The sequence below is a fragment of the Ochotona curzoniae genome, unplaced genomic scaffold, assembly GCF_017591425.1.
Source record: "Ochotona curzoniae isolate NIBS_2020 unplaced genomic scaffold, NIBS_Ocur_1.0 contig_908, whole genome shotgun sequence".
In the NCBI taxonomy this organism is placed as follows: domain Eukaryota; kingdom Metazoa; phylum Chordata; class Mammalia; order Lagomorpha; family Ochotonidae; genus Ochotona; species Ochotona curzoniae.
The window spans coordinates 25,198,163-25,225,127 of NW_024466607.1; the positions used below are offsets into that span (position 1 = coordinate 25,198,163).

The 26,965-nt window shown below is 40.3% G+C and overlaps 1 protein-coding gene across 16 annotated transcripts in view; it reads right to left on the reverse strand.

The window, feature by feature from the left end:
- Window positions 1-26,965, reverse strand: part of CADPS (calcium dependent secretion activator) — a 424,483-nt gene that overhangs the window by 80,525 nt on the left and 316,993 nt on the right. For 7 of the 16 annotated variants that reach the window (XM_040994760.1, XM_040994757.1, XM_040994755.1 and 4 more), the window contains 4 exons: window positions 20,704-20,810; window positions 13,942-14,098; window positions 13,012-13,153; window positions 1,277-1,432 (listed from right to left, as the gene is read on the reverse strand). In XM_040994760.1, coding sequence (XP_040850694.1) covers window positions 1,277-1,432; window positions 13,012-13,153; window positions 13,942-14,098; window positions 20,704-20,810 — 562 coding nt within the window. Of the gene's footprint in view, window positions 1-1,276; window positions 1,433-4,738; window positions 4,886-13,011; window positions 13,154-13,941; window positions 14,099-15,294; window positions 15,316-19,675; window positions 19,685-20,703; window positions 20,811-26,965 lie in introns of all 16 variants that reach the window. The other 9 variants (XM_040994752.1, XM_040994754.1, XM_040994750.1 and 6 more) reach the window with 6 other exon arrangements.

The window sequence follows — 26,965 nt, forward strand, 5'->3', positions numbered from 1 at the left end:
ACTTGGAGTACCTCCGCTCATTCCTGCCAAGATACGGTTCGGTCCTCTAGGACTGTGCTGTCCTTTCCCTTTTTCAGTTTCCAGTTTTGGTGCTGTTACTTTTCTCTCCTTCCAAGATCCAAATGAGGAAATCAGAGCAGGACTAGACCAACTTAGCCCCCATTACTCCACCATCACAAATGGTCCATCAACCAAACCACACAGCATCTAAAAATCTAGAGTAGCTTGTGTTGCTTGTGGCTCATGTTTTTTTCTGAATGAGAAAACAACAACTACATAACAGTTACAAATTATGAGGAGAACTTGCTTAGGGGCTAGTTAGGATGAAGCTGAATATGTTAATTCAGTGGAACTTTTTAAAAATCTATATTTGACACACAGACATAGATGTTCCTTGAGGAAAGGGATGAGATCACAACATGCCAAGAACAAAACACTATGCCTGGTGGATGCAAGAAGCTCAAACTATTTGTCGTTGAGAAGATAAACACTGACCTCATTTTTTCCCCTCACTGTCCTACAGCTAACTTCTGGGAATCCAATGGCAACATCATTCCCAATCTAAGGCTGTAAGTCACAGTGATAAAACAGGCAATTGGTGGGAAGACAAAATATATATATTCAATGTTTCATGTTCCCATATTGACAACTGCTATTTGGAATTGAGTGGTTACTCATTTCATACATAACAGAACAAGTAACAATGCTGGAGTCCTGCCATGAAAAATCACAGAAATCCTGCCACATTTAAGCATACTGTCTCTGGAACTGTGTGGTTTTCTCTCTTCCAGCTGTCTACCTAAACACACACACACATACACACAAACAGCAAATATCTACCTGGGGTTTTTAAAAAGTTTATGTGAACTCATAGATCTTAAAAAATATTGCACAAAATGAACTCAATTTTGGATTCTGCTTCATGAACATTTTGCAGTACCTTGTGCTAGGTTAATATTTTGTGCCACACACTGTTGACACTGGGAATGTGAAGATGAACAGCAAGGATCATGGGTTTTTTCCTCACTGACTGAAAATGATGGAGAAATTGGCAGCTAGGTAACTTTGGGTTTGTTACAAATAGGGCAAGGCAGGAGACTACAAGTGAGACACTCAGACAGCCATCTCTTTAGCTGACTTTCCTAAGCAACCACCTTCCCTGAAAGCTCCAAATTGTGGCAACTTTCGAAAGAGTAGCCACCTACAACTTTTTTTCCAAGTTTGTGTCTCAAGGGAAAAGTGTGCAGAACCTGTCCAGCCACAGTGGCTTATTTACCTTTTAACACAAGATTCAATCATGTCACTTGCCATCAACTTCAGCCGTTGTTCTAGGTGCTTTCCAAACTCTTCTTCAGGCCAGTGCAAGTCTCGAATGAATGTCTGAAGGGCATCGAGTTTCCAGAATAGGTCTTCTGAAGTGCCTGATCCATTACTGGGAGGATAAAAATCAGAAAGCAAGAGTCACACTTCAGCCTCAGGCTCTGAAGGAAGCAACACAGAGACAACTGGGAGCTAGAGGGCTTAAGGCAAACAGGGACTTCAACATACAAAAACGACGTGAGTGGGCGGTGGAGGCGGGGGCAACCTCCACCAGCAGATTTTGAGTTTTACCATACATGATTTTGTCTATTCGCTTAGTCAATTGCTCCAGACCAGCAGGGAGTCTGAAGAAGCTGTACTCCCAGGACAAGTAGGAGACTGGTGTATGGTAAAAATCAGCCTTCTTTCAATAACCACATTAACGCATGTGATGATTCAGGTGAAGGCCACAAACCAGTGGGGAGAAGTAAGTCTCAATGGGTAATAACTACATGGCAGCATGCAGTTATTGAACCTCAGGGTGTCATGCATTTCCCCAGCTCCCCTCCAGGGTGGGGGTCTCCTGGAGATTGCACAAGCCTTCCAGTTTAAACAGGACAGTGCTAACAAAGTGGTGAGCGAGGACCTGCTTTTCTCTCTTGAAGAGCTGAAAGAGACCGAGGTGACTCAGATCAAGATGGGTACATCTGCATACCTTGAAACCAAAATTCTTGTTCACGTGGCTATGATGCCAATTTTTGAAGACCAGCCTATCGCATAGGCAGCCCAAGGATGAGCGAGTCAGGGCAGGGAAGGCGAGCGGATAAGAGATCTTTGCTATGCTTTCGGGCTCAGAACCTGAGCTCTTTCACTGTTGTACCATCTTACAAAGTCCTCTGTACAGATGGGGAAATGGGTCTGTATTCCTTTCTGTCCAATGACATCTAAGGCTCTTTCAGCTGGGGCATCCAAAGAAACCCTGTGTACAGGAAATGCTCTATTTCTTGCCCTCCTGCCCTTTCCTGGCTGGCTTTCTCTTTTGTAACAATCCCATTTGGAGCTCGGAGGGGTGGCCACCCCCCACCCCCTTCCTCGCATACCACTAATGCTAACACGGTAATTTATAAAATGTCCAACACACCATGCATTACCACTTGTTCTGACATCGTCTATAGAAACAGATGAGTGTGGGTGTTTCTATTGTGACAGATGCCAGCTGCATTGAATTAATGCTTCAGAGAGAAATATAGCTAGTGCATAAATGCATACACAGCTACTGCAGGGCGGGGAGAGGCAAACTCCCAACATGCCGAGAGGGAGCCTATGGCCTTGGACCAACAGGGTCACGATTTAAGGACAGACCAGTCTTGAGGTCAGAACGCAGATGGATCTGACAGGAAGGAACAGGTAACATGGAAACACGTCCTTAAAATAAATGGTGGCAAAGGAGGAAACTGGAATCATGAAAAGATATAGAATCAGGCATTTCCTGGTGGGTGACTGAAACTTTAAGGCTTCTTTCTGGATACAGCCATGACCGCTGTTCAAAGGCGGTGGGGGATATGTTGACTCCCTGGGGAAGTTCAGCCTTTTCATTACCCAGTCCTAGGCTTGGGAAAAAGAACCCCCAACTTTGTCTAGTCTAAGCCCCGTTTTGGAACTGCATGGTTTATGTTTTAAATCATTAAGTACATATGAATGCAATAATTGGTATTTATTACAACAACATTTTGACACCCATCTGGTTTCAGAGTTTCAAAAAATTCTTGTAGGGTTTTTTTTTCTTTGAAGAGCTTATTATTAAGTTTTGACATGAGGAAAAGAATATTTTCTTTTTATTTTTAAGATAAACTGTTAATGTTAAGGCAATAGCACCAAGATTATTTTGATTGCTGAGCAGTTACCAAAATGTGTTCCCACTGATGCCTTAATTAATTGAACGGAGACCATTATCTGCTTTATTACAATGTCTTGATTCATATCTTTTCAAAAACAATTCCACAAAGCATGCACAGAAGAAGGCAAGAGAAGCTTTCAGATATTTTTTTTTCTAATTTTAAACAGATACTACCTATTCTAACTTTGAATACAGTCATCTTAGCATGAATATGATTTGTGTTTTTTCTTTAGATGTCAATTTTGGGAGGTTGTAATTTGTCTCTATGACAGAATCAGACACACTGACCATATGAATTCACTGTGAACTTGTGAGCAATCAGTCTTTAAAACAACATCAGGCAGCTTTGGAGGGGCCAGGCAAAGTAACCATCGGAATGTCCTGTTCTCTACCTGGCTTACTGCAAAAATCAAAATGCCGAGGGCCATCTTGATGTGTGTGATTTTAAGATTTCAAAACCATTACTGCCAGTTTCAGATCATTTTTTATTCCTTTGAGATAACAACACTTCCCTTTGAAAATGTGCCAATTTAATCTTTCAAGAAAAAGCTTATCTGGCCTATAATTAGCTGTGGTTTAAGAAAAGGATCAAAGGAGGGTATAGAATCGCTAAACCTTATTTCACTTATTAAATCATACATGTGGTTCTAATTTAATTTCCCTGAGGGAAAATTTAGGGGTGCTGCATCTTCTTGCTAAGGAAAAAAGGAGACCGGATTTCCTAAGTCAGAAGAAAAGATTACTCAACCTCCACAAGCCTGAACTTTTGGCTATGAGGATGTGGTCCAGCTCCAAGGACACTTCCCCCTGTAAGCCTGACATTCATGTGGACGAATGTCAAGCGTAACTATAGAGACCAAAGATGATATGGTTACTACTCATTTAATGACTTGCTGTTTGAATCTTGCATTCTCAAGATGTAGGGGCCTTCTTGTTACCTAGATTTTAACACTCCATATTGTATCTTTCCAATAACATTTACATTACTAAGGTCTATCCATTCAGTACTTTTCATTTAGCCCAGAACATATTGTTACTACACACTGCCATTTGCTGACACCAGAAATATGCTTATGGTTTAAACAGTCTCCAGGATTTTTTAATTTTTATTTTTAAAATCCTCAGCCTCTGGTTGGGTATACTTTCTTCCTCAAATTGGACTAGGCCAGTATTGATTGGCCAGCCCATCTAAGAGGGTTCTTGGACTATTTTTGGATGACTAGTTCCTAAAATCATGTCACCTGCATTGAAAAAAGGGGAAGAAAGAGTAGAATCCCTTTTTGTAAAAGAACTCTGGAATTGAAACATAGTCCTGAAGCAGTCAGTGGGCGTAAGACAAATTGTTAGTGCTGTATATATAGCAAACGTCTTACAAACACGATGCATGCCAGAAATAAACAATATTGTCTCTGTATGATCAGCAAAATATGTCTAATTATCCATCTCCATCTCTGTTATATAGGATGTATAGAAATAAACAATACATATCCATGCCAAGATCACTTAAATTTAAATTAGATCTAATGTGAACTGAATACACACTCAGCATCATATATAGCAGCCATCCATGACGGTGCCGAAAAAGTAGGCATTTGTGGGATGCCTAGAGGAATATTAACTGGTAGATTTGGTACTTTGGGAAGGTTCACATTGGGTAGGTTCACATTGGGTAGGTTACTGGTTAAACTCCTGTGGAAGAAAACAGACAGAAAGAAAAAAATACCATCACAGTGACAATGCAGATGTGGCAGAAGCACACAACAGTTGTAAAATCAATCGGCTAAGTTCATGGCAAGACAACAGCAAACATTCAAGCGACACACTCGAGAAAGCAGCTTACGGACGGGGAGCTGTGAGGTGACTCTGGATTCAGAAAGAAATGGCAATAGCTCATGAAAAACATTAACCACAGTGTGATCTGAAAGTGTGGACACTTATGGAATGCCACTATATGGTGATCTCATTGTTTACATGTCTTTGGGAGGGGCCTCTAGTCTCTCTGCTCACTTCTCTAAAGATTAAAACTTTTCTTGACTAAGAACTTGAAGTTCCTGGAATTCTTGACAGAGAATTCTGTCAAGGGAGCTTGAAGGGAGTTGCTGTAAAGTACCTGGGAGTGGAGTACACTGATTTTCTTAACTTCATGTTACTGTTGTAGATGTATATTTCTTAAGTCAGATATTAGATATAAAATTGAATAGGAAGTTCGCTGGCTTGGATACATGATAATGGTGATGTATAAAAGCTGAATTCTTTTAAAATTTTTACTTATGTATTTGGGAGGCAGTGGAGGGAGGGAGGGAGAGAGAGAGAGAGAGAGAGAGAGAGAGAGAGAAAATACCCACTGTTCATTTTCCCCACATGCTGGCAATGGCCACTGGGGCTAGACAGGGGTCAAAGACAAGAGCAGGGGATTATCTGGGTTTCTGATGTGGGCAGTGGGAAAATAGTTACTCCAGCCAGGCCGGTTGCCTCCCAGGGGCTGCAGAATCAGAAAGCTGGAGCAAGGAGCCAGAGTTGGGAATTGAACCTGATATTCCAAAATAAGACACAGGCATCTTAATGGCTGCCGCTAACCACTAGCCATACTAAAAATGTGAATTCTTTCTAACTACTACTTCTGAAGACAGGGGAATATGCAACAGAGTATCAGAATAGATGCTGAAAATGTAGAAGTCATACCAACAGGAATAGCTTTAAATAATTTTATAATGCATATAACGCAAGCCCAAATTAAAATGGAGAGATGTTTACCTACAGAAATGATACCCACCGGGGGAAATAAAAATTCTCAAATTCTGCTCTTATGCTGAACTACCTGACCAAAATTAGGTATGAAATGTGGCCTCATGTCAGAATGGCTGCTTTTGGAATTGGAACAGAGGTGGGAAGAAAGCAGACAGGGCCTTGCAGGATACAGGCATCCTCCATTTATTGGTTGCAGTGACTGGGGAAGGCTAGTACGTTCAGTTCATCCCAATTAATCAAGCTATGTAATTTGCTGTAAACAAGTTTTAAAAACTAAAAAACGAATGAATGAAATGTCAAAAATATTACCTTGGATTAACCTTTTGTTTCTGAACAGAGATTGATTAATGGATGCGATAGAAGAGAAATGGATGGTTTTTAGGAGCAAAGAGAGAGAAAAAAAATCAAACAAAATACAAATCCCAACTCAAACCAACTATGGAGGGTCTGTGTCATTTGCTGCTCCACACGTTGGCACTGAGTAACTCATAGTGGCATTTTCAGGGTGCTTCATCCAGCCAAAGTCACTGGCACATAGAGCCCAGCCTAACTCTGCAGCTGAGAGGCACCTTCCTATTTAAGTGGAGTTGACAGCACTTTGGCAAAGGAGCTGAAGTTCTTGCTTTGGAGCTTGTAAGAACAGTAAGTTTTGCCAAAGCAGTTCTGCCCAGGGGCAAGCTGTATTTAACTCACAGGACTCCTGCAAAGGTTAGAGCTGCCTCTGGGCTTGCTGGTAAGGAAAACTTTTTGCTAAGTCAGATGTCTTGGACCTTGCAGTAACTGAACACCTTTCTCTCTCTGGAAACATGCTACCTTTTACTGATGGCAAAACAGCCCTGACTTGAAAACTGAAAAACCTAGAATGTAGAACCACCAAACTGGCCTCATGTTTTTTCTAGAAAAACCGATCTCCACAGATTTGATCTTTGCACTTCACAGTCAGGGAAACTCAAGTTCGTTTATCTCCCTGGGAGTCAAGGGGTTAGAAGATGAGCTCAAAAGAACATTGAAGTAGAACGGGGAAATGTGACATTTCCTTCCACCTGTGTCTTTTTGACTGGGGAATGTGCCTTTGAATTCAGTCGCTGGTGGTTCTCAATCTTAAACAATGCCACGTAGCAAAGCCATTGGTGATTTCCACTGAGATATGTGTACGCCTATAGAAGCAAATGTGATCGTTAAATGATACACACACTGAATAACGATCAAGGAATTAGACAATCTTAAAGACGGCAGCCTGGAAAGTTAAAATGTCAATTCTGAGCAAATTAGAAGTAGCTAGGAATGAATAACATATAAATGTATGCAAAAGCAACATAATTTAAACATATTAGCGGATGGTGGTACACAAATTAGAAGCAAGCTTCATTTTGCACTCCAAAGTTTAAAAGATATTCATATTAATCAAAACATATTGTATCTGTGAAATATGACATTTTTTGCTGGACGAATGCGCTGGGCTCATAGAGTAACATTTTGTTCATTTGACATATTACAAGGGTCTACTTTTGAAAGGATGAAACATGCTTGATATTTCTGCTTTCTGCAAAGTAATACAGTGCATTTCAAATGTTACTAATATTTCATTTGGATATTAATAACATATGGAAAACCAAACAGGCAATTCCAAGTGGAGTTGACAGCACTTTGGCAAAGGAGTTGAGGTTCTTCATTAACATACATGTGAAAAAGGGGGAATTTTCTAGTAGCTCATACAACTGCTTGTCAGGCTCCTGAGCTGTAGATGGTTATGATTATTTTAGAGTGGGACCTTTAGCAACTACCTGGACTAGTGAGTTATGTTCCTTTGTGAAAGTCACCATGGCTTGTCTCTGGGTAGTTCAAGTGTGAATGATAATCCTAACAACTGATTATTGGAAAGGCAGATTTACACAGAGAAGGAGAGACAGGAAGAAAGATCTTCTGTCCACTGGCTCCCACTCCCCAACTGGCTGCAATGGCTGTAACTGAGCTAATTGGAAGCCAGGAGCTTCTTCTGAATCTCCCACCACGCTGCGGGGTCCCAAGGCTTTGGCCCATCCTTTACTGTTTTTCCAGACCACAAGAGCTGGATGGGAACTGGAGCAGCCTAGATATGAACTTGAACCCATAGGGGATCCCAGCATGGTTCAAGGTGAAGATTTAGCCACTGAACCATTGCACTGGGCCCTGATATATGTTAAAATTAGATTCTTAGGCCTGGGCCTTGTGGTACAGTGGTCTAAGCTGCCACTTGGGAAGACTGCTTCCATATGACAATGCCTGTGACATGTCCTACATCTGCCTTTTGAGCTGGTTTCCTGCTAATGTGCCTGGGAAGCAGCAGGGGATGGCTCAAGGAATTGGATCTCTCACACTCACATGGGAGACCTGGATTGAGTTCCTGCCTTTAGTCTGGCCCCTCCTGGCTGTTGTAGGCATTTGGGGGAACGAACCAGTGGACAGAAACAATCTCTTTCCTTACCCTGCCCCCGCTTTAACTCTCTATCACCCTGTGCTTTGAACAAATACAAAATCTTACAGAAAAAAATAGACTCTTTTTTTTTTTAAATTCTACTGAAAAAGAGTAGCTCTTATTTAGCTCATATCTCTGGAGCACTGGAATAAAAAATTCTCATCTTTCTCTCTCACATGTATGAAACCTACAGCCACGAGTGTGCCATGATTTCTACTGACAGAAATGACTGCAGTTGGAGCTGTCTCTTACTTTCTAGAATTAATTCTCACTAAGACACTGTCATTATGCAGCAGGGATACAGTTCTATCTTTTTCGAAAAAGACTGCTTTAGACTCACGGATGGGGTTAAAATCAATATACAGAACCCTTTCTACTTATACTTACAAAAACTCTTTATTTGAGAAGCAAAGAGTCACACAGAGAGCTCCCATCTACTGATTCACTTGCCAAATGCCACTTAACAGTCAGGCCTGGACCAACCTGCACTCAGGAGCCTGGAATTCCGTCTTGACCTTCCACACACATGGCAGGGACCCATCATCTGCTGCCTAACAGGGTGTGCAGTAGCAGGGAAGATGGTGGGGGGCTAGGAGGGAATGGAGCTGGGACTTGAACCCGGGTACTCTGAAATGGGTTACTATTCAGCTTAACGGCTGTGCCCTGCCTTCTACTTTTGATCCACTTGCTCCATGTGTATACATGGTACGTTTTGGCTATGCCTAATGCTCTGGACACTGAAGCCCCTCTCAGTTGTTCTCAGGATCTACCAATGCCTACCACAAGGAACAGGCTGTCTTCCAGTATTTTAGGGCAGTATTTCTCAACCTTTTATCTTCTTCCTCTCTCTCTTCAGTTTTATTTTTCATAAAAATGTTATACTACAGATCAAACATATATCTTATGTATTATAAATAATTTATGCTGTACACATAAAACAGTCATTTACAAAATCATCTCCTACTCAGTTTTCATCAACTTGGAGGCTAAAAAGCTTCTGTTGCGAATGAATCACCTCGAGAATAACGTTTCAAATTGCATGGATTTTAGACCCTGCCCTTCCAAGCCTCTCTTCTTCCTTACAGCTTTCTCCTTGAAAAGTAACTGCTATTCCACAGCAAACATTTTCTGTTCTCCCTTTTTATCCTGTTTCCCTAACTTTCATTCCATTTTTGCACAGGATCTTTCTAGTGTTGCAACCTCTTTGGAAATCACTCTCCAAGCTACTTCCTCCACGAACTTTCAGTAGAGTTCATTCTGCTCTACTCCAGGCTCTCAAAACTCTTCCCTACATTATCTGTACACTGTCACGTATTCTCTCCAGGTGTGCTGCTCAGATGTAACTAGACTGAAATCTGCAACTGAGGGAATACATGTTTTTCTTTCCCCATTCTCAAAGTTTCCTTTCTCTGTCTCTGTAATTGTCAACCTGTATGGGTTCCCCAATAAACATTCAAGTCAATCAGTTAGGTATTTATGGAGCTCCTGTTATTTACCAGACTCTCTTTTAGGTGCTCTAAAACCCTTGTTGTACAAAGGTTGTCTCAAGAAGGTCAACTGAGGGAGGCTCTTCATTCAGAAAATCTGGTGGCCAAATATGACTCAGGAAGTTATTGACAGAGTCAGGAGCCACGACCCAAAGTCCAATAATAGCTTGATACTGGACCACTGACATGTTGTGAATGGGCTTATTTTCACTGAGAAACCAGTAACTTTGACAATCTGGAAAAGGATTACCAGTTAAAAAAGACATTTCATGTACATATCTCAGGCAGACAGAAGAACATACATTTTGAGAAGCAGGAGACCAAGACTTTCCAGTGTGTGTATACCAAGAAGGAAGATGGTAAGTAACCTGTCTGAAGGTAAGACAGTTCCCAGGAGTCAACTACAAGAGGGTTATGGGTTCCAGGTTTTATTGCTGCGTCAAGCGCCAATAAATTGGGAGGCTGATTCTCTCTAAGTGTGCTTGGGGGCTCTACGACATTTCCTGCAGTGGGGAGAATTTGCAACTGTGACTGCTCTGGCTCAACAGCAGTGCAGCTATAGCCTGCTTTTTTTTTTTTCTCTTTATAGACCTAGGATACTGTCCATGGAGAGGTAGAAAAACGTCTGGCTAATTTCCTTTTTCTGTCAAAGAACCTCAATTGTACCAGGTCCAAATGATTCTGCTTTTACTTTTTTTTAAAGGATCATATTTCGAAATAAAGACCATGAAGAATAAAGAACGTTTAAAAAGCGTTTTTTTTTTTTGAGCAACCTCAAAGCACATAGTAGCATTTTATTGTCAGAGGGTTACTTTTCTTTAACATTTTGAGTACTAGTTATTTGGAAGTAAGCCTTACAATGCAGTTCTCATTTTACCTATAATCAGGTGCCTGTAACCATGACCTCTGAAACGTGGGAAAACAGAATTAGCAGAGAGCAGCAACTGTCTGAACGGACGGGACCTATACTCATGTGTATTGAGGATCACGAGGCAAAAATGGAAAGAATGGAGCAAGTTACATCTATCGACGTAAGCTAGTCTCTTATCTTGCTGAATACTACAAAAAATCATCCCTGACTTGGGAAAACAATGCAAAAGGAAAAAAACTCTCAGCTTCTGTCCAACCCTCTGTCAACTGGTCAGCTGAAAGTTCACCCTTTGTCTTCACATGGTAGGTAGCATGGAGAGCTACATCCCCCTGAGCATACACACATATCCCCAAATACAGCTTTACCCTCCATCTTATGCCACCCTGAAGTGCTGTCCCATGGCATCCATACTTTGTTTACAAATCAGTTAATAAAATATGTGTGGCTTAAAAGAATTTTAATTTAGCTTATGTTTTAGTTGGCACTTTTAAATACCACCACATACTCTGAAAGGCACGTACTGTTTAGCATGAATTGAACAAACTGTAATCATAATCACTAACCCACAGCACAATTTTGGACAGCAAAAAAAGCAAAGCATAAAACACGCACATATACAGTCACAGAATTCTCAGCATATTATTCACAATTATTATTCCTTTACACATTCAGATCTATAAATGATCAACCCAAGTGTTCCAATTATGTTGTTTAATCAGGAAAAGAAATCCCCAATAAAACATTCCTAGGAGAAGACTTCTAATTGTGAAAATGTCTTTTATCTTGGCTTCTGATACTATTAAGGAAATTTCATGGTTCCAGGGGACTAGCAGTCACATGCTTGTCTGCTAAAGACTTCAACAGACTATAAAAACCACTTTAGTGACATTACCTGGTAGCTTTACAATACGCAATCACTGGGTGTGCGCATTTTAAAAAGTCATGTTTGCTAATAAACATACACATTTATTGAAATTCAGAACACAGGGCCCCTAACAGAAGTCTCTAAGGAATTATTTCCTCTTAAGTGTGTTGTTGGTGGTAGTCTTCATATTTAAGCCCAAATCAGTAAAGGCTATTTCAAGACCAGTGCTATTTTCAGAATGTTTTTGTTAACTCATGTTAACCTTCTTTTCATAGCTGCTCTCCCAAGCACATGGGTCTTGCTTATACTGTGCAGACTAAAGAAATAAAACTAAAGAGTCCACCATCAGAACTTTATTTTCAAAGGACCCACTTTTATCTTCTTGGTTAAAAGTCAGCAAGGCCATATTAAGGAACCAGAGTTTGGATTTTTTTTGGTTTTTGCTTTCCTGGAGCTTCCCCCACAGATACGACAGAACCCTGTCCATATGGGAGCCCCTGTGTCTCCAGAAACGAGAGTCCAGGAAGGACTCTGTAGCCTTGTGTCACAGCCTGCTTCTTCAGTGGGACACAAACATGGTACTGAATCTTACCAAACATTTTTCCAATAGGACCTAAGATTCATCAGGCAGCTGTGGAAACTGACAAATGCACAATCTGCAGGATCTCCCATAACTTAATCCTGTAGGAGACAGGACGTACAAAACAAAACACACTGTACTCAGATACCTTTAGGACCCTCTGAGAGAGGCAGAGTTAAACAAAATTCTGACAATATAGACTCTGCCAGCAAACAAGAGTGTGGATGGACAAGTGGGGAATGTCCTATTTCCTAAAGGTATTTGGACAGAGTGTCTCAAAGACCCTGAAAATTCTGGCCCTGCTTGGTAAATGAAGTTTTATTGGAACATGGTCACCATATTTATTATTTTCTATGCTGTTTTCTGTTGTTTGGGCTGAACCAGCAGAACTAAAAAGTAGTAACCAAAATAATGTGGTTTAGAAGCCTAAATATTTACTGTCCAGCCTTTTACAGAAAACAGTTGCTGATTACCTCTGCCTAGAATTTTAGACAACGAAACACGACTTCTTAGGGGGTAACACTATTGGAATAAGATACACAGTGTACATCACAGCCAAGTTTATATTCCTCATTCCTTACTTATCTTGTGTAATAACACAAAGGATTCATTTCTTGATCCTCTTCCATCCCTTCCCACCCCCATCATCTGGTCAAGGAATCTCTGAGCACCACAGAAGGAATTAGATATGGTGTTTGCTCTCTGTCCACACTAACAATGAAAGCCATATGCCACCATCAATTCATTTCTATATGACTCTCCAGGCATTTATACCCAAACTCTGATAGTATCAAAAGAGGTGTTCTTACTTGACTGGTTCCCATGACTCCCGCTCAAAGCCCCTGTGAATGGACTGTGCAATTGAGGATTCCATCAAATCCACATATCTAACAACAAGTGGGGCAAACAGGTCTTGCAGGTGTTTGTGGAATTTTCCATTGCACAAATTATCTAGAATAGATAAGCAAAAGCTTGGTAAGAACCCACAGTTGCTTTATCAGCACACAACATACACACAGATGTACCAATGTCTTGTGCATTAAGTACACTGCTTGTAAGGAAGTTAAAAGAAGAAGAAGAAAAAACACATGAACAGTACTGAAGCCCAAGCTTACATCTGTGTGGGAGGAGAAAGGGAATTCAAAAACCCTTGATCCATTTGTATCACTATTCTAAAAGGAAACACAATCATGCTTCTTTAAAAAGCAACGAGAAACAGCTATCCACACCATTTTTCATGTTTTTCTTACACCCACTCTCCTTCTTCCCATTAAGTTGCCAGGAGGAAAGAACATTCTGGACACCCTCTCCTCCTCCTTTATTCTTGCCAGGGAGGAAGATCTATCTCACAGCTATTGTTGCTACATGATCCCCTGACATATTTCAGGTGGTATTTAGCTAGATTTTTTTTTAAATTTAGAAAGTATCTTTGGACAAAACTGCAAAGTGTGAAGAGGATAAGCTAATCAATTTGTTTAAGAGAAAACAGAATATAAGAAACAGACACCTCTTCACACAGTGTTCTGGGGTTCTTGTGTTTACTTAGGAGAAGGTTTTCCAGCAACAGAACACTCTGGAAGAAAAGGAGTACCTATGTGTTTTTGTTGCTTTGCTTTTGTTTTTAGTAAGAGTAGATTCTCGGAGAATTATGTCCAGCCTGTAGCCTGCCTGGGGTAAAGGCTTCTTAGCAGCCTGCTCATCTGCACCTGATTTAGTAGTCAGTCCAAGGAGATACATACAGTCAGTACGGAGAAAATCATTCAGCAGCTGAAACAGTGGAAAACTGTCCCACGTGTCTGGGGGCTGCACCTCTAACGCTGCATCCATGTCCACCGCAAAGAGCGACAGGAATGTCTCCGCATGCTCCACCATTAAGTCTGACCACCACGCGAAGGCCTTTGAAATGTGGCAGAAAAACAACAGACAAAGAGTGGGTGAGCATCTCAGACCCAAGACGTGAACTCCAGCCCTCCCTGGTCAAGACTAATTGTGCATCCAGCAGGGTTTGGTCATCTTATTGTAAAGAGAACAGCATTTTGGATACAATTAGGCCTCTTGGTATCCAAGGCAGGGCTTTTCAGGATTCCAGGCTTGGTGGAAAGGGCCTTTATTCTGGCCTGGAGGCCAGAGGATGCCGCTGTTTAAAACCACAGATGTGAATTTTCTGTTCAATTTACAATAACTCCGTGTTTTGGTCATGCTCCTTGTCACTGTTGTTGGCTAGTTCTTGCTCTAACGTATTAGAATTTGGGAGTTTCTTCACTGTGTTTATGGGTTTTCTGCTGGTCTAACTTGAAAATTTGTAATTGGTATTCACTTCGATCTACATATCTGGGGTGTATGTAATTGTGGTCTACACACAAGCTCAGGAACACACGTCTCCCTACACAGTGCTGACTCCTGCTTCCTGTTAAGTCAGAGGAAATTGCTAGTATAGCTGTCACCAAGCTTTTGAGTCAGAATCTTGTCTTTAAGTGGGGAGCCTTCATTTTTATGCATCTGGTCTGAAGGAAAGATCAGGCTTAGGCGAGGAAACACTGTGTAGAATCAGGACTTACTATTCTAGGTGTTGGACACATATGTACATTGAAAACCAAAAAATATCAGTGAAGTAACTCATTTTCATGCACGTGGGCCTTTGGAAATCATTGTGCAGGGTCTCGGGGCGGCATTCACATCAGACCAGGCCAGATGTGAATGCATTACAAAGGCATGCATGCATGTGGACTAATCATTTCTGGCAGGAGCATGCAGAATGAGTGGCGGTGCCAACAGGCCCTGTTTGGCTGAATTCAAAGACAGCAGAAAAACAAAAACAAATCAATCGCCAGCCCTTTCTTGTCCCCTGCCACCCCGCTCAAGGCCATAAAGTATTTACGCTGGAAACACTTTCCGGAGCATTCACCAAAAAAACATGGGAAGGCATCTGAAAACATGAAAGATGATTATGGAAAGAATTCCATAATGGAAGGGTTTGTTCAATGGCCAAGCTCTTCTGTGCTCTATTAGTCTTCTGAGGGATACTCTAACAGCCACAGGGAGGCAGAGTAGGGGTCTGCCTCTTTTCTTTCATGAGACTTCTCTTTACTTACTTCTCCTTTATCAACATGTGGCTGGTTTGCAAATTAAATGGAAAAAATTAAGTCATGGATCATTCTGCGAGGTTGGCTTGGCTGGAAATAGACACCTGCTGTTTCCATCTTAATTCACAGTAAAACCTCACTGATTCAGAGTGATAGGAGACAGGCTAGTCTGTCAACCAAAATGCCTACGTTATTGGGATTTCGAAAAGGAGATATCATTTTATTGTTATCAGATGCAATCTATAATTGGGCACTGAAGCTTGATTAGCTTCTAATAATTGTAGAGAAGTTGACATACCAATTCAAGTAACAGAGATAGGACAGTTAATTTTACGGGTTCTAGGATAGAAATAGGCACTGGATTACCATAATGTATAAGGAGAGCCTCCAGAATTTTCCAATAAACATGTTAAAGATTTTACTTAGGTCAAATGAAATGAACCCCCAATTGCAATCACATTGCAACAGATTCCAACTATAGGTGTCTAAATCAGTGAGGTTTTATTGTAGTTTTTTCACTGGAGAATGAGAGCCCCGGGGTTTGTATTCTCACTACTTGGTTAAATCCAAGAGAGGAATAAATCCTCTATTCCATCCCCAAAACTTTCCAAGCCCCCCGCATTTTAAATAAAGACCATTAAATATTGGGACCTGCCACAGTCCCCTCCCCACCTCCTCTTCCCATATTGAGGATTGACTCCCATCAATCCTGATTCAGGGTATCAGTAAACTTCACAAAGGCATGCCAATACTTGTTGATTACCTAGTCAATAAACTTGAAATCTTCAAGGTAAATCAAAGAAAGAAACAATAAAACCCCTCCGCTTCTGGGAAGACTAAGTTGCCTTCCCACACAACATTTTGCTTTCAGAAGACAGAAAAAAAAAAACCCCACAAAAACAAAATAAAACACTAACTCTAATCCCTGAAGTTATAAATTTGTTCATCCAAACCCATACTTAGTATTTTTTGCCAGTGTTCTTATTTAAAATTTACAAACTAGAGACCAAAGAATTACCACGTCTACCATCTGCAGAGACCTAAGCCCTGCATTGTAAGGTAATATATGTCAACAACCACACACACAGGCAGTCTCACAAGGAACCTCTACTGTGACAGACACTACTGAAGACTGTAGTGAAGTAAGAGAATTACAGAAGAGGTGAGGACCACAGTTCTTTTTGTACATCCCAGATAATTCCTTTCAGAATCTTAAAATCAAACCTGATTCTGAGCAGTAGAAAAAAGATTCTAACAAGGGAAATGAAAATCAAAAAATGAAAGTACAATGCCAATTGAAGGAACAGAATCTATATCACTGGAATAGATAAGGTCAGGCTTAAAAATGCATATTTATTTAATGTTTGCTTATACAGGCACATGAGCTAACTCACAACTCCCATGATAGTTAAATTCTCTATAAACATTTTTCAATGATTGTGAGGAGTTACACTTTGGCTTCTAAATACTTACCCAGGGCTTTTTGTTATTCAGAGACAAGGCTGAGTGCTTAGGGGGTACAGCCTGCCACACTGAACACACATGTATTCTGCACACAAACTAACATGTATATATGTACCCCTTTGTCTACTACAATACATATATACATATACATACATATACATAGAGAGAGATTGCGAAGGTGAAACAACAATACATAAAGGCATAATTTATATGTGTGTATGTATGTATGTGTAAGTAAACGAAGGTGCAATTAAGAGCACAATGTGACAACAGCTACTTTACATTGCCTGTGTGGCTAACATACGAAGTATTCTTCACCGGTGTCAATTTTTTTCCCTTGGAATGTTTAGTGACTTTATGATGGAATTTAAAATGGCTTTAATGACTATTTGTTTATGTTTCAGGGGAGGAATTCTATTCACCATTTGCACTTGTGTCATGACATCAAACAGTATGGGCACACAGCCACGATCCATGTCTAGGAGTTAGTAATTGTTTAAAAAAAAAGAGTTTACTGGGCTTGGTGTTGTAGCCTTGTGGCTAAATATTTGCCTTGCATGTGCCGGGATCCCACATGGCACCTGTTTGTGTACTGGCTGCTCCACTTCCCTTCCAGCTCCCTGTTTGTGGTCTGGGAAAGCAGCAAAGGATAGCCCAAAGCCTTGAGACACTGCACTGGTGTGGGAGACCTGGAGGAGGTTCCTGATTCCTTGCTTCCCATCGGCTCAACTCTGGCCATTGCAGCCACTTTGGGGAGTGAACCAATGGAAGGAAGATCTCTCTTTCTGTTCTCCTTCTCTCAGTATATCTGCCATTCCAATAAAAAATAGAATAAATCTTACAAAAACAAAAGCTTATTTATCACTCAAAGAATGTGGTACTGAATACTTGCCAGTAGGGAAAAAAAAACTTTCATGTAGGAAGAAAAACTTCATCTTTAGCAGGCAGAGTCAACTGTAGCTCTTCTTCAGGACACTGGGTCCAATCTGCCTAGGAGGCAATGCTGCTATCAGTTGGGCAGCTTTTATTATCACCAATGCTTAACACCCTCCAGGACACTGCCCTTAACTGAGCTGGCACAAGACCTGGAGGTCAGACATCTCAAGATCCTCCCAGGTAATTACAATCAGAAAAGAAAATGGAGGACATGTGGGGGTGCATTTCTGGATTATTCCACCAATGATAACCTATTTTGTCAACATTTTCTGGCTGTCTCTGTTATTTCCTGTTCTTCCTTATGATGAGACAGTCAAAGCACTGGTTTTTTTTTTTTTTTTGAGCAATTTGTTTCTAGAAACACCACAGCTAGGATTTACTGAATGTTTACTGTATGCCAGATCTAACATCAGATGCTTTCCTTAATATGGTCATTGATAATTCCCTCTGATTTATACAAAAAAGTTCAGTCATTTTGTCAAGGTTACAAAATAAAGATGAGGGAAACCAAGAGTTCAAACCCAAGTTCCTCTTGCAGTGCAAGCTGAGCTCCTGCTGCTGTTCTTGCGAATGCTTAAAGACCAAGGCTCTACTGTGCCTTGCTGTCTCCCCAAACACACCAAGTTGTTTCCTTCTGTGCTCAGCAAATAGAGCATGCCCAACAGATATTTCTGCATCAATGATGCAACAAGATTTTACAACTGGGTTAAACAATTTATTTGGGAGATCATATCACACATTCATTTAAAAGAAAAGTTGGTCTCTGGAACTCCTGAGTTTGCTGACATCTGTATGACTCACTTCTAAAAGTTATAACAAGAATGGATTTGAATTTATGTCTACCATATTTATTTATCCTGGGTGGGTATTTGAATATGTAAGATTAAAATGTGTTGTGATAATGGTCATTAGGGTTTTTTAAGGTAATGATTAGAAACCAGTAAGAAACTACTTTTTCAAAAAAGTGAGAATTTCTTTTTTGTTATATAAATTTTCCTTTGGTGCCTCTTTGGAGTGGTTTAGAGCAAACATCCCTTTTTAGCCTGTGGCAGCCTTGGAAAATCACTGGATTATAATCAGGTATAACTGTTATTTTTCTTTTTCTATTATGTACTTAAAGGCACAGATTTTTGCTTGAGAGAAACTGTTGCCTTTGTATCCATGTCTTCGAATACATGTGAGTTTGTTCAGGTATTACAGAAAAAGCCTGAAGCACTCTAATCAGGGGACGGCATCCCTGAGCCCCTTTGTGTCTCTGGAGATGATTTTGAAGAGACCAGAAGGGATATATTTACCATCACTTGCTCCTCAAATACTCCCAATGTGAAAAGCACATCCTATGGCACAGAGTAGAAACATTTCTAACCCAATTCAGCTTTATATATCTGGAGTGAAATTTTTATTTCTGCATCTGGAGGTTGTTGACTAGCACCCATTCTTATTCAAGGCTATGCATTGCTGCTACGTGCTCTATGAATTCACAAATTTGCCTCCAGAAGTTCTCTCTACCCCATTTCTAGAGGATTATCAGGGATATTATGATTCTTGGGTACTCTCTCTATATATAAATACTGTATATATGATTCACATACAGACAGTTGTAGAGGAAGATTAGTACCACTTGGGTTAAGTACTATTACTAGATTCATAACTCATCTGCTGTAATAAAGGTAAGTACAGACAGACACAGGGAGCTACAACAGGTTAAGGACAGAATCAAGGCAGGTGGGAGGCGTGTGTTGGGATGTAACTGCAGTCGTCATGAAGTGCATCAATTGCTTCATGCACGCACAAGAGAATCACCCCACGTTTACCCTGTTGGGGAGGGCCGCCCATTTCACAAGCAGTCCACTAGAAGTTGCTGTTACATTCCTTGGGTCAGTGTTAGAAAGCAGGAGCACCAGGAAAGTGCCATTAGGAGACATGGTACTAGAAGGGCATGCACAGAAAATGACAGCAGGTGGCTGGTTCATTCGGTTTAGTCACATACCTCTTTCCCCTGCCACGATCAGCCAAGATTGAATGGAACAGTAGAGAAACAGGGAGGAAATTTAAATATGCAATCAGGCATTAGTCGGGATGGTTGGATTTATGGTGTATTATGTATATTTAACTATCCTGTCAATTTTCATTTAGTCTTGGGAATAGTCATTTTAGGTGTTTACAGAAATTACTTTCAGGGAATGTTTTGTCCCCCTTTTGCTGTAGATCTGACTGTAGACAAAGAGGAAGAATTAGTGCAATTTTTGAAAAGATTATTTTTAAGAAGGCAATTTTGGAGCTGAGTTTTGAAGGAAGCAGTGATATAACGGTTTCACCATCATGAAATGAAATTTTAGAGTCTTTCCTTGAAATGGCTTGGTTTTATCCTTACAGGTTTGGGACTGGGTGGGTCTTGAAATACCCTGGTGTATTTTGATTATCACAATTATCATTTTTTAATGATGGTTTGTAAAAAGTAAACTGGATTTATTTAGTCTTATGTTGGAGAATAGACAATTCAAATGACATAAAATAATTTACTCTGTCACTGCAATCAACAATCCAGGTAATCTAAGTTAAAAAAAAATGAAGACCATAATACAAGTAAGTAAGTTACAACAATAAATTCCAAAAGATGGCCTGTGATCCACACACCAGAGAACCAATAAAAACAACAGTGTTGGCAACAAAAACACCCACAAAGGACCAAAAAATATATATATTTGTGTGTTTTAGACAATGGGAACCAGCTGTTGCTTGAATAATAAACTTTAAGATGTACTCACCTCATCTTCTTGCTGCTAGAAATATCTGAAAACTTAATTCGAAATGTATAATGCACAACCATTTTTTTTTTGTAGTTTAAACAACCTTCCAAAGACTTCTCCTTGCAAAACTTCCACTTTCCTTCTCTTTGCAAGCCCCGTTAAAAGAAAAAGGGTGTTAAGGCATCTTTGGCACAACCTGGCTGGTAGAATCAGTGTTACAACCTTGGCTAAGGGACACGAAGTGAAATTTCCCACCAAGCCTGCTCACCTCTGCGTGGTGCTCCTCATTTTGCTGAAGAACTTCAATGACTAATTCAGCAAGACGTATTGTGTCTTCAAGTTTTTTGGCAGGAGTGATTAATCGGCCTACATTTTCTGTAGTACAAGAATTTGTATTAAAATTCAACGAAAGTGGCAGGCTAGCTTTGTGGCCATTCAACTAGTGGATAAGAAATTTTGAATAGTTATTATTTTAAAAAATTCATGCAAATATTAAGTGCCATGTAATTAGTAATGAGCAAACTTAAAGCCATCTTATTATTATTGTCACCATTGTTTTAATACATATTAGGAAAAAGCAGTGCTCCAGCTCCAAAATGCTAATGAAACTATATTAAATCTGTGACAGCCCATTTCAAATTTAGTGACATTTTGTACATGCATTCTTTAAAGACAGCATAAATGACTGTTACTGTTATCTAAAATAGGATGGTATAAGGATAGAGGGATGATGTAAGCAAAGATTGGTCTTGACTGTTTCTACATTTGTTTTCCATGTTGGTCACTGAACATTCAATACCACACTTTGCTTTTCGCGATAGATTTGTGAGCTCAACAGATACTGGAGTGCTCATGCTGAAAAAGCAGATTTAAAGATCTGTTTCAAGTTGACCAGTGAGGAGAATGTAAAAAATGGCTGGATATTTCAGGTTAATTACTTAGAATGGAGTTACTGAAGGGGAACAGACTACAGAATATGGGGGTGGCCATTTGTGCCATTAGTTGCTATGCTGACATTTTTTTAAACTATAAGACCTACTCTACTTTTGCTTGTTTGTTTTCAGCTTCTCATGGAGGGGTTGTGCTTCTCCCCAGATCATGAGGAAACTGCGCCCTGAATCCTTCACAGAGTTAAGTTCCTAAATCATTGGCAATGCCACCCTGCTGCCAAAAAAAGATCAATGATTTTCATGGGGAGAACAGGCATATATACAAGCCATATATTTTCTTTGCCATTGGAACTGTGGCCCCTGAAAAATCCTGAATCCTCAGAGTCAATGAGAGTTCACAGGATCCAAACAGAAATAAAGGTTACTTTGGATGTTTGCAAAAGAACTACTGAAACTTTCATCATTTCGCCTGCAGCAGGTATACTTTGGCAATAGAAAGTTTCTTAATAGAATCAACACTTCATAGAAGTTTTCTTTTGCTTTGTGTTTGCAGGAATATGAGTATTCAAACAAAATCATGGGAGCTTGCTAATTCACAACAAGAAGCCTTACAATTTCCCTTGATGCATTTCTTAGATAGGTAATGAGTATATCAAATCATTAGTAGTTTGGGACTTAGTAATGAAACTTCATCTTAAAAAGTACAAAATATTTTCCAGCCAATGAGAGCTAAGACTCATGAAGAAGAGTGGCTATGATTCTCTAGGTGTTAGAAATCTCAGTCTTACCACATCTGATGTGAAAATGGGCTTGTTTAGACTTAGAGATCCATAGACAGTCCATTATTTCTGTCATGCCCAGATAGAAAGGCAGACAGACATGGTCAGGAAAGGAGGGCAAGGTTGTGGGAAAGAGAGGCATGCAAATCAGGCAGAGCAGAGCCAACTCTCGGAGGAAGGGAGTGCTGGGACCCCAGGTGCTGACCACTGTGGACTGGCTCAGAGCAACAGCGTCGGGGGAGGAATGAGCGATAAGGTTGATTAGTGTGCCGTGGGAGTATCTGACCTGACAGTCACAATTTCATCAGTGAGTGTTCAGGCATTTCTACAAACATACTGTGTATATATGTTTGGGTAATGTGTGCAGAGTGAGGTATTTGCATTTTGATAGTAAATATGCGAAGGCTATTGCTTTTAATTTATTTTCACATTTACACATCAATTTGCAAATTCCCCATCCTATGCTTATTACCCGTTGGACACATACAATCATATACACACATCACACACTTACATACATTTTCTAGTAACCAGACAAGACTGCACATTAATACAAATCTGCAGAAAATCCCTGCTTGGGACATCTCTTTGACATTTCCTGCTTTATAAATAGAGAGCATTATCTTTTCCTCTGGAAAATTCACCAGATCCAAGGGAATTCTGGCTGTACATGACATACGATACAGAAATGAAATGATTTTCACTGATATCAGATGTAGATTTATGACAAAAAGTCGGAGAGGTTTTTGTGTTTGGAGAAATCCAAGGTACTTAAGCTGGGACCACCTGAAGATTTGTTTTAATAGGCAGTTCTCTATGACTGACTACATATTTATCAATAGATACACATAAATCAGACCTGTGCACACAGCCATCGTATGAGTGTGTGCACATGTACATGGATATGTGTATGCCTGATGTATATATACAAACAGTATGTTTAATAAAACCTTTTTACAATTTTACTTTAACGCGCGACCTTTAGAGTGAGCACGTTAAGGATCCTTTCATCTACAATACTTGATGTGCCAATTAGCCCAGGTAGCCTTTCATTCACTAGTAATTCACTGTCATTCCATTTACCTGAAGATTATTATGTTAGTGAGACATAGTATCACTATGAGTATCCTACTCATTTCATAGCTGATTTACAAAAGGCAAAAATGGTACTATGGTACAAAGAGTGACTTCTTTAAGATGTTGTCTTTAAAGAAAATACTGTGCAAAATCTTTTAGCACTTCCTCCTTCCCCTTAACAGAGGTCAAGGAGAAGTTTGTGCTTAGAAATGATATTTGGGGGGTCACTTTTGCTGTCTTGAAATGCATAGCAATGCCTATCCCCAAATTTTGCAATAGCTGGAGCACTGATGGAAGGGAACTAAAAATACAGTATACTTAGGGAACATTTCATACAACGGAATTGAAGCTCATAACATATAAAAAAAAACTGTCATGCAAAATGTTATGCAACAACAATGTTATTTTGTGCTGACATTGAGATTTGAAAATGTTGCATATGTCAGACATTGCTAGACAAGAAAAATGTGGACATTTGGAAATAAATGCTCTCTTTTGAGTGTCTTAAAACCCACAGCATTGAACTTGAGAGCCTGAGTTGCAGCTTAATATTTGAAACTGAAACAAAATTTCAAGAGGAGAAAGTGAACAGAAAAGCAGACTAAACTAGAAAGCTGCTGAGTAGAGGAATGATAGAAGTTTACGGTACTTGATTTTGGCCTAGGCATGCCTTTGAACCTCTGAGATAACATGCTGGTCTGCTTTTGGGTAGGTGGAAGAGGAGGCCCAGGAAGCGGCCGGGGAGCTGTTCAGGTAGGTGAAGAGAGATGGTAAAAAAAAAAAAATAATAAAAAAGACAAAGTGACTTTAACAAAGGGAGACAAATACAATGACAAATTCTGAAAAGAACAATCAAACAAGCAGGAACAATAAAACACAAATGGAGAGCTGCTGCTGTCTGGGTGCTGTTCCAATAGCACGTGGTGCTGCGGCGCTGCTTGACAAGGACTCTGACCAGCGCCTGCAGTACTAACCCTACCAGGACATTGAGAGGCTGAACGCAAACACTGGATACCTCATCCAGATGGACACACACAGGGGATGGCAGCAGCAGCACTGACCCACAGAAGATACACTTTTGTACAACAAAGGACACCTGTATGTCAACTGCAGCTTCTTCCTTTCAGAGGACCAGAGATAAAGCCTCCATGGATTCATAATTTTGAGATCTGGCTTCTCATCCCTCCAGATGCCACTTGCTTTCTCTGTAACCTTGCACCTGCTACTTAAATGTGTCTTTGTTTCCTCATCTCATGATTGAAAACATCTTTTTTGTGTACCTTGCAGTGATGATGACCAAAGTAAATAAAACAGTGCATGCTAGCGGATCTCTGCATAGCCTAAGGTGTCTACAAATGCTTACTGTTACCTCCACTTGGTGAGAAGGCTCGAATTAATTGCCTTGCAAAAGCAGATGAAGGGCCATTATTAGTTCAACTGAGCTAGGAAATATTCTTGCTCCCTTTGTGGAATTTCAACATGTCAAAATCTGTCATTTCAGGGAAAAATGTGTGGTATCTGATTGTTTCCAGCTCATTTAATTATTTTCAATTTGGAACTCTCATGGCTTTTATATTGTGGGTTGAATCATATATAAAAACTTGCCAGCTTATCAAATATGTTACTTGCTATTCCAAATGTTAGAATACCATAATCAGCACTTGACCCATCTGTCATGTGGTTTACAATATCAGCACACCAAACATCCTATAACAATAGCCTCTCTTTCAATACAGGCAGAGAGCACTAGCCACTCCTACAATTCGTTCTCTTTACTGAGTGTCTCATTAACCTTGGACCTGCTCCTTTCTAATAGTTCTGGCTTATAAAACAATCTGTACTGTGAGAGGGACACGCACAGTTGCCAAGTTTGCTTCTTGGTTTGCTTGAATGTTCAACTGGGAAAATGAATTTAACTGTAGGCATATAGGAAACAGAATTCTAGTGACATTAGTAGGAAAAAAAAAGATGGGGAATCATGGGAAAATACAATATTCTGGCAAAGCCATGTACTAACAGTAAGAGTTGATGAGCTCCTTCTCGCTAGACCCTGTCAAAGTTCTGAATACAGGACAAAAAATAATCGTCACCTGTTTCTTTTTAAAGTTGTTTGAGAAAGAGCATGTATAATTAGAATTTAGGAGGAAACAGTTTTAAATTGTAACTATTTAAAGGAAGACAACTCCCGATCTTCAAAAAAAGGACTAGAAAGAAGGACTCTGTATTTCATATTTCATTGATGGCACTGCTGGAAAGTTAGGTACACCGAGGGGAACATATCCTTAGGACTCTTTCAATAAATGCACACTTCCTGAGCACACCATTCTCATGAAAATTCCTTATTCATTCTTTCCCAGATAACGGAGATTGTATGGAGAAATACTTCTTTGGAGGGGGGCAAGACAACAATGACTTTCTCCCCTTACCCCTGGCAGATTCACAACCCACAAGGCAGCAGAAACACATTTCAGCTCGATTGGTCTTGATGAGGCATTCATACAGGGATCCCCTGCTGCCAACTGTCTGTCCAGAATTCTGACAGTGAGGTTTGCCACCACAGAAAAACAAGCTCCCTATTTTTTCCCTCACAGAGCAAAACAAAAACATCATACCTTGGTTTCCAACTTCATTTACCCAATTACCATCGCTCATGTTTACACAATTAAATCTGCTTGGCTTCCAAAGAGAGAGACAGGGAGAGAGAGAGAGAGAGAGAGAGAGAGAGAGACATACACACAGAGAGAGAGACAGAGAATTAAATATGACTGTGGGGAAAAAAAAGGAGAAAATTCCTCTGCAAGCTCAGCTAAGCCAAGGATAAGAAGCATCCAGGAGTCAGAGATGCTCCAATTAGCCTTTCAATAACCTGACCCCACGCTGCTCCAGCAAATTGCCAGTCCTTGAAATATCATATGAGAGAGATTGATATGATGGATGGAAAGCCCACTTATTACCGAGTTCCAGCCAGACTACTGATACGATGCCAGTGTTTGTATTATGTGGTCGCTAGCGATTTGCCACGAATTGGAGGTAGGGGAGAATAAAAGCTCAAAAAGGAACACAGAGCTAAATAAGCAGCCACATCTTGCCTTCCAGAATACCTTGCCTTCCTAAAACAATTTGTACATGGAAGAAAGACATGCATTTTAGAATGCATCCTGACTTATCATGGTGTGGGGCAGCTCATCATTTGTTCTCATTTGTTCCTGAGTCTCCAACACTTGCTTTCAGAAGATTCCATCTCTAAAACAGTAAAAAAAAGTATTTGGTAATAGATCAGTGCAGGAATTACTGTTAATTTCCTGTTTGTTTCACTGGGGCTTTCCTTGTCTTCTCTCCATGAGGACTTTGGTGGCCTAGCCTATCAATCCTATTTCAGAATGTCCACTGATTTGATGATCCACCATGGTAAATGTCCTGTCCATGCTCTTACCAAGGGAATGGCCATGTGACTTTGGCCTCATTCACCTTTACTGTGGCTAAAGCCTCCATGCCATCCTTTGATTCTTATCCTCTTGTGAAAATCATTCACCTGGCAGTAACCATGGAGCCTATGTAAAATACACATTAGAACTAGTCTCCTATTCAAAGGAAGACCTTGAGAGTGCCCCTCCAGGGAGCAGTAGCCTAGTGGTTGAAGTCCTTGCCTTCAACGTGCTGAGATCCCACATAAGCTCTGGTTCATGTCCCAGCAGCTCCACTTCCCATTCAGCTCCCTGCTTGTGGCCTGAGAAAGCAGTCGAGGACGGCCCAAAGCCTTGGGACCCATGTGGGAGACCCAGAA